General features: G+C 49.4%; 1 protein-coding gene across 1 annotated transcript; it reads left to right on the forward strand.

Annotated features, from left to right (window-relative positions):
• The first annotated feature begins 2,511 nt into the window (after positions 1–2,511).
• LOC109421856 (uncharacterized) lies at positions 2,512–6,711 on the forward strand. The gene is made up of 3 exons (XM_062850829.1): positions 2,512–3,128; positions 3,193–3,384; positions 3,443–6,711. The coding sequence occupies exon 3, from the start codon at positions 4,393–4,395 to the stop codon at positions 6,571–6,573; it is 2,181 nt and encodes a 726-aa protein (XP_062706813.1). The 5' UTR covers positions 2,512–3,128; positions 3,193–3,384; positions 3,443–4,392; the 3' UTR covers positions 6,574–6,711.
• The last annotated feature ends 2,039 nt before the right edge of the window (positions 6,712–8,750 follow it).

Raw genomic sequence — 8,750 nt, forward strand, 5'->3', positions numbered from 1 at the left:
GAACACTACCGGTTCAGATATAGTCTTAGACTATTTTTCTACTTATTAGGTTATCGAAAATGCCGTGGTTTGATGTGTCGCATGCATAGGTTTGATGCATTTTCATATCTGGTCCCTTCCTGGGGTACTGTTCCGGAACACCTAAATGGCCATATCTCCGGAACGGCTGAACCGATACGAACCATTTTCAATAGGAAACAATGGGACCAGATTCCGCGTCGAATGAACCGTCGGTCATTGAAATCGGATAAGGTTTACTGCCAAAAAGTGATGTGAGTTTTTTTGTACACACACATACAGACACACACACATAAACACACACAGACATCACCTCAATTCGTCGAGCTGAGTCGATTGGTATATGTGATTTGACCCTCCGGGCCTTCTATCAAAAAGTCATTTTTGGAGTGAACATATAGCCTTCCCAGTACACTTAGTGTACGAGAAAGGCAAAAACAAAAACAAATATTTTAGTGGTTTTCGCCAAAACTCAAACTTTTTTGTGACCAACATGCAAAACTTGTTATTCTGTATCACGTATAAAAATATCATCTGGGTAAATCTTCATTTGGATTTTTAAACGAATTTTAAAGATCTTCTTCTTCTTCTTCTTAATGGCTCGACGTTCGCATTGGAACTTGGCCTGTCTCTCTTCAACTTAGTGTTCTTAGCAGGCTTGGAAAGCGTCAATGTCAACACGGGTCTTCACGTGATTTTTACAGAAGTGCCTCTCTCAATGTCATCGAATCGGGAGACCATGACCAAGAGAGTCTAACAATATTCGCTCATGACGAAGCGTGACATGGTTGTTAATAAGGCAATTACTAGCACATCGATGGATTTTATTATTGTTTGAATCCTTTATATCATGAATATATGTCTTCTTTATCCATTTAATACAACGACTAGCCTAAATTAGCTTGGACCAGATAAAAATTTTAATTTCAAAACAATTTGGAAGTTTTCGTCATGACGCTTGATTATTGCGAAACGACATGACGAAGTGCGCGAGTGCTCGTTTCGTTTTGTGACGATGAAAAGGCCTACTTGTTCATCGTCATGGGATGGTCACGACCAATAGCAGCACTGGTTCTTAGAGCACTTCCACAGTTATTAATTGAAGGGCTTTCTTTGCCTGCCATTGCATGAATTTGTACATTGTGTGCCAAGTACAATGATACACTATGCCCAGGGAATCGAGAAAATTTTCCCGACCGGAACGGGAATCGTACCCGCCGTCTCCGGATTGGCGATCCATAGCCTTAACCACTAGGCTAACTGGAGACCCTGGCCTGGTGATATCCCTACACCATCACAGTCCAGTTCTGGTGGAATAAGGACAGCAACGGTGACTCAATAGAGCGCGTGCTGACTTGGATCGCAGTCGGCCTATTAAAATTAGCGATTTACATACCATTGACAGTGACAGAGTGCAACTCTGCCCCTGAATTCTCCCAAAACCCCTGTAACGCCCCTGGAAGTGTTCAGGAAAAGCTTAAAGGCTTTTGGAATGACTGTTAAAGTCAGGGATGAAAACACTTACTTGTTATTAGCTCAGCTCAGAAGCCTACAAACAAAAAACTGTGTATGGAGAACTTTTACCTTGCAGTTTTATTTAAAAGTTTCTCCGAATGGAGTAAGGGTAGCAAACGCATATTGAAGCCGTAAGAGAGCAACGAAGGCGACTCTTCACACGATGAATGGAAATTATGTTCACTCCGTGAGAGTTGCATTCATAGCTCTGCCACGATTTTGGGATACGTGTGCGACCCTTACTTCGTTCGCCAAACTCTTAGATAAAGCTACAAAAGAAAACTCCTCCATTCCATTTTTTTTCCTCCCCTGTTGGGGAAATTAAGCCACTGCGTCCAATAGGCTGAACTTTTGTGGCATATCCCGTTTTGATATTCGCATCTAGCCAGCTAATTACCATGTGTCAAATAATCAGCTACTGCCACGACGCGTCGTCTCCCAGTCAGGTGCAATGGAATTGATAAACTCCAAGACCTTCCCAGGTTTTGCAGACCAGATCTCACTGGGTTGCAAGCAACCACTATTTATAAATCGTTGCCTGCGCGTTTATAAAGCACCACAACTGCAAAGCAGATGTTCCGAGATTTCACGTTCCGTATCACAGAAACGACAGATATCACTCTGAATATGGCCAATATTTTTCAAGTGATACCTGCTCGGGCAGTGTCCAGCAACCCGGGAGCTTCTTGACAGCTGCCGAACAACGTCAGCGTACCTAAAAATTTTGGTCCGGGTGGTACTGTCAGATTCAAAGCGGCAAGCGCTACTTTTAAAAAGGACGAAAACCGACAATAACAAACCGAACAAAAAATATTAAAACATTAAACATAAACCTTTATTTGTTGTTTCCGTTTTTGTGCTAGATAAATGCAAATTAAGTACGGCATAATGAATTTGTTTACTAGAAGCGAAAATTATATCTATAAAACAAGTAAAGGCAAAGTAATCGGCTTTCATAAAATTAATAAGAAACTGTTACGTTTAGTTTTGATTTGCCGATTAAGCACCATTTGTGTTAGACGATTAGCCTGTAAGATGAAATTGTAATTACACGAGAAATACAATACATAAGCTGTACCGCGCGCAAACAGTTAGTCACCCCTGCCAGAGAGCTAAATTAATTCCGTTCGTCGATCGCCCTCGATCGGGTCAATGCGGCAAGCCTCGCCCGAACCTCACCTCACACACAAGTCAATACGAACACGCGATCCACACGAGTGAAAGTGTCTGCAACCGACAACGAAATCTTGCCCGCCTTCGAGCCAACCCACACCAAAACACCGCATGCGTTGATGGCACGAGACAAGCGAGAGAAGGAAAGAGAAACATTGCAGCTACAGCATATCACAATACGGATGACGACGCATACATCGGCACAAGCTGTCGGTGGGAGAGCACCGGAGCCGAAAAGTGAAAACCAATTTCAGTTCGCCTCAGCACGGTCCGGCGTCAAGATCGCAAAGATCCCGTCGCGCACATTCATCGCCGCAAGTTCAATTGCAAGCAAGCAAACCGTGAAATTCAGTTTCCATCTCCCAGGAGGGACGAGTGCGAATAAGCAAAATCGATTGTGACTAAATGTGCGATTGGTGCCGGTAATGCTAATTTGTGATGCCTTTTCCGAGGACACTTTTCATAGCGTCGATTTCATTTCATTAGGACACGGCTGCGAACAATTGGGAGGAAGAGATCCGAGTCGGATTAGACGCCACGTGTCTGCTCTTCTGGTGGACATCGGACCGAAATAATCCGATACAAGTTGGAGTACGGAAAGCATCGAGCAGGAACTCGGGTTTGTTCGAGATAAATCCGCCTAGCAGCTGGCGTTGGACCTCAAGAAGGCCGGAATAGGTGAGTCTTACAAGATGGCGGCCCACAAGGTTAGCATTAACACGTGTGATAATTGCAGCAACTTGGCGGACACGAGGGTGACGCAGAAAGCGGTCGGATCGAAGCTTGGGCAGCAAAATACCATCGAAAGGCCCCTGCAAGGGTGAGTTGAAATGAATCTTCTAAAAGCGCATCCGACTGAATGCATTTCTGCATTTCCCAGGGCCTTTTTTTGGCAGATCTACGCAGTTTTTAACGAGTCGGCAACCGGGTCGATACCTTCATCGCCATCTTTGCTGCGTCGCTTGCGGCTCGCGTCGCCCACCGTTTTTGGCATCTCCTACCGCCGTACCGTGGGTTGGTGCGACTTTGGAACGAAGTGTTCGTGCCCTGTCGGCAGAAAAGAGAGAAGTTGGAGTTGGAGCTCTGCATCAGGGAGGCCGGCGAGACCAGACCGGTGGTAATCCGTGTGGCATCGGCCAAGGTCGCGGTGGAGGTGGCAGCCACGGCGACGGTACCGACGGTGCGCGTAGGTGTTGGGCAACAGCTTCCATGCAGTGGTTCCCCAGACCGGGAGTGATTAACAACAATGCGCTGGCAGGAAGAGGTGCCAATCCGGCGCGTGAATCTGGCAATGGCGCCGGGAAGCGGGGCCGTGAGTACTATCCTAGGTTAAGCCAATCATTGTAAGGGGGACAAAACATAGATTAAGCTACAAGCAGCTAGAGATAGGGAGCAGGCGGTCATGATGGCTATCAATGTATGTAATTAAAACTACTTTTGGTTTTGTGAGTTTTTGTTGGTGCACATAGCCCCTCAGTGTTTGCGCAATTTGGTTATTCGCTTCGGTGGTTCCGCTCTACCCTAACCGGACACTTGCAACACTGGCGCCCAACTGAAAATCCACATAAGATAACTACCGTTTAGCGAATTTTTGGTTTTGTGAAGTTTTTGGTTTTTGTGCTTTTGATTATCCGGCATTGATAATCATCAAATTTTAGCCCTTACGCATAAGATTCGATACACAATATGGATTACACACACTTAACAGACGAAGAGGTGACGTATGAGTTGGCTCTGCGTCACGTGGTAAATTTAGGGCCTACCACCCACAGAGGGAAGGTCCTCCGTCTGAAGGCACTCATGCAAGAGGAAGCCTTAAGAGATAACCAGCCCACTAGCTCAGCCCATGTAATGAGTCCACAGTCCAACATTGAACACTGTGAAACTCAAATACAACAGCTGCACATTAGCACTGAAGCGGCCATTCGAACAGCCGATAGGGCTGCAATCAGTCAAAGCCGAACGCGTCTCACCCACTATCGCGACAGATTACGGTTGATCCACCCCCCGGTCGAACTGAGAGATCTGCATGGGATGTTAACCATGCACGTGACTGTTTTACTCAACAAAGTGAATGGTACTAGTGTAGTGAGTTGTGTGCAACGAGGTGACAATGAGGTGAACCACACAAGTTCAACGGGTGCCATAAGAAGAAGCAACAACGAAGAGGAAGGAGCAGTCGGTGGAACGGCGGATGCCACGATTCCAGTGGGCAACCATTCAAATCAGGAATCCACACCACCGCCAGCCTCACAGCCGCCTTCGATGACGTCATTTTCCGGCGGACAAGGACGAGGATTGCTATTTTCTAGCTCATTCCGAGCGCGAGACAACGAAGACGCAGGGGAAACACAGCCTAGACAACGGAACACCTCACCACCGCCTCCCTACCTTCCACGGGAGCGAGAAACATGGAACCGGACAGCTCGAGAAACACAATCACGAGAAGTTCACGAGCTGCAATCGAGAATAGTGGAGATGCAGGAAAGAGAGCAGCGGATGCACGAAGAATACTGCCGAATGCGGGACGACCTGGAGCGGCTAATCCGGCGAGATCGACCAGCAACGGAACGAGCGGACGATCGCCGAATACAGAAGGCGGTGCACAACTGGCCTTTCAAATTTCGCGGCGAGAAGGACACGACATCACTCAACGTGTTCCTAGATCGCGTGGAGACATTCGCGAGGTCGGAAGGCATGAGCGATGCCACACTTCTGAGTTCGATCAAGCATCTACTCCAGGAGGACGCAATCGACTGGTACTCGCGAGCAACATCGCAAAACCTGTTGCGGACCTGGGACCAGTTCAAGCGGGAAATCAGAAGGGAATTCCTGCCCAGCGGATACTCCCAAATTCTGCGTCTGGAAGCCAGCTTTCGATTTCAAGGAAGGGAGGAATCCTTTGCGAAGTTCTACCGAGATATCTCAGCGCTTTTCCGCTTCGTCGATCCGCCAATTCCAGACGACGAAAAGTTCTTCCTGGTGAAGAAGAACATGAACGAGAACTACGCAGCCATCGTCACAGCAGCGAGGCCTCGTTCACTGGAAGAAATGGTGGATGTCTGCACAGGATACGACGAGACGAGAATGCTTCTGAACAGGCAGCGCAGGATTCCCATTCCGCACAGCGCGCTTCTTGAACCGAACTTCGCCACGCCGGTAACAACCAGCAGGCCACCACCGATACAGCATCACCAACAGCCACAGCGGTTCAACAGAGTTCACGCCGTGGAGGTAGAAGAAGGCGCATTCGAGCACGAAGCTGCGGAGGAAGGACCAGAAGACAATTGGCAGCACAACATCGACGAACTGGTGGAGCAAGTCAACGCGTTGAAGTTGAACTTGGAGCGGAGACCTTCGAGGCCAAGCTTTGCCGCGCGCGACGAAAGGCAGCCAAGGCCAACGGATAGATACAACCGGACAGAGGCGGACGTCCTGCGAGCAGCGCGGCAGTACACAAGAGAGGCGCAAACGCCGGCACAGCAGCAGCGGCCGCAAACCGCATCGTACCAGACTCGGCTATCACAACAACAGCAAGAACAGCCGCAAAGAGCACAGGGCTGGCATGCACGACAGTGGATGCCAAGCTCGGATCAGAGCGACAATAACCGAGGAAGCCAACGTATGCTGCCAGAACCAGCCAGGCAACGGGAAGATCGCCAAATACAACAGGAAGAAGCTCCGAACGGCCAACGAATAGCAATGCTTTGCTGGAACTGCGACGAGGAGGGTCACAGATTCATGGACTGTCCGAAGCCGCAAGCCATCCTATTCTGCTACCGTTGTGGAAGGAAAGGCTACTCGCTGCGCAGTTGCTTCACGTGCCGCATGGACGCGGTAAACTACCAAGCGGAGAACCAGCAGTAGAGGGGGGCAGCTCTCCGCAAAATCTCGGAGACCCCTCCGATATCCCGGAATTTCAAAACCTCAACTCAATCATTATCAACCCCGGAAGTGACAATCGACCGCACGCCGTCATATCAGTGCTGGGAAAGGAGTTGACAGCTTTGCTAGACAGTGGAGCGAACTGCTCTCTGCTAGGAGGAAGAAGAGTCGAACTGGCAGAGGAATGCGGATTGTAGAAAGGAACCGTCAGCGGCGGAATAAAGACAGCAGACGGCACGAGACACAGCATCGCAAACTTCGTCTATTTACCGATCGTGTACAACAACCGCAACGAAGTTCTTCCAGTGCTGTTGGTGCCTTCGATTCCAGACTGCATCATCCTGGGAATGAACTTCTGGGACAAATTCGGTGTAAAAGCGGTGTGTTGCACACTCGAAGCAAATCAGGAAGATCAGATCAGCGAAGAACAGGAGATGAAGCAGCTCAGTCCGGAACAGCAGAGGCGCCTGGAGCAGGCGATTCAGAAGTTTCCGAAAGCGGTAGATGGAAGATTAGGACGCACGAAGTTGTACGAGCATCGAATCGATGTGGGGAATGCACCGCCCCGTAAACAACGGCATTACCCTATGTCGCCGTATGTTCTACAGGAGGTCAACAAGGAGATCGACCGGATGATAGCGCTGGACGTCATTGAGGAGGCGCAGTTCTCGCCATGGAACAATCCGCTGGTCGCCGTCAAGAAGAAAACTGGACAGTATCGCGTCTGTCTGGACGCGCGGCACCTCAACTCCATCATGGTGAACGAGGGCTATCCGATACCCCAGATTGCAGCGATCACCAACAACCTCCGAAGCAGCAAATACATTTCTTCGATCGATCTCAAGGATGCCTTCTGGCAGCTACCACTTCATCCAGGTTCGAGACAACTGACAGCCTTCACCGTTCCATCCAGAGGCCACTTCCAATTCAAGGTGGTGCCTTTCGGGCTGTGTACGGCAAGTCAAGCCCTAGCGAGACTTATGACCCACCTATTCGCCGATCTAGAACCGCTGGTATTCCATTACCTAGATGACATCATCATCTGTTCCGAGACATTCGAAGAGCATATCGCTCTGCTCGAAGAAGTAGCCCGCCGGCTACGCCAAGCGAATCTCACGATTTCATCGGAGAAGTCCAAGTTCTGCCGGAAGAGCATGAAGTACCTAGGCTACGTGATCGACGAGCAAGGTTGGCGAGTAGACGACGAGAAGATCCAAGCGATCGTACAGTTCCCGACTCCAACAACGCGCAAAGAAGTGCAGCGATTTCTCGGTGTTTGCAACTGGTACCGACGCTTCATCGCCGGTTTCTCGCAGCTAGCAGCTCCGCTAACAAACTTGACGTCAGGCAAGACCAAGTTCCGTTGGAATCCGATAGCTGAAGAAGCGTTCCTCAAGCTAAAGGCAGCTCTGGTTTCGGCACCAGTACTGGCGATGCCGGACTACAGCAAACCGTTCGCCATAGCGTGCGATGCCAGCGACACAGCAATCGGAGCAGTGCTAACGCAGGAGATCAGCGGCGAAGAACATCCCATCAGCTACTTCTCGCAGAAGTTGTCAGCGTCGGAGAGGAAGTATTCGGTCACGGAGCGGGAGTGCCTCGCAGTGATCCGAGCGATCGAGAAGTTTAGAGGCTACGTCGAAGGAATCCGATTCATTGTCCACTGTGACCATGCAGCACTCAGCTACCTGAAGTCGATGAAGAACCCGACGGCTTTGATGAGCCGGTGGCTGTTGCGTCTAAACGCGTTCGACTTCGAGATCCGCTATAGAAAGGGTTCGATCAACGTTGTTCCAGATGCGCTCTCGAGAACAGTAGCTGAAGCAGTCTTCACGGTAGACCAAGTTCAGGATCCGTGGTACAGAAAGCTGGTGGACAGAGTGAAGAGCGAAGGAGACAAGTTCCCGGACTTCCGCATAGCGAACGACACCCTGTTCAAGAACTGCCGCTGCAAGGATGAAGTTGGAGCGGTTTACCACAAGTGGAAGCAAGTCGTTCCGAAAGAAGAGCGATTCCAACTGATCCGCAGATACCACGACGAACCGGCAGCAGCGCATCTTGGTTTCTACAAAACCTGGCACAAGCTACAAGCCCATTATTACTGGCCACAGATGCAGCAGGAGATTCACGACTACGTCCGAAACTGTGCAACCTGCAAA

This window comes from Aedes albopictus, chromosome 2, assembly GCF_035046485.1.
Source record: "Aedes albopictus strain Foshan chromosome 2, AalbF5, whole genome shotgun sequence".
Classification (NCBI taxonomy): Eukaryota; Metazoa; Arthropoda; class Insecta; order Diptera; family Culicidae; genus Aedes; species Aedes albopictus.

Excerpts from the sequence above, each read along its gene's own strand:
- LOC109421856 (XM_062850829.1), top strand. The coding sequence starts at position 4,393 with ATGGATTACACACACTTAACAGACGAAGAGGTGACGTATGAGTTGGCT.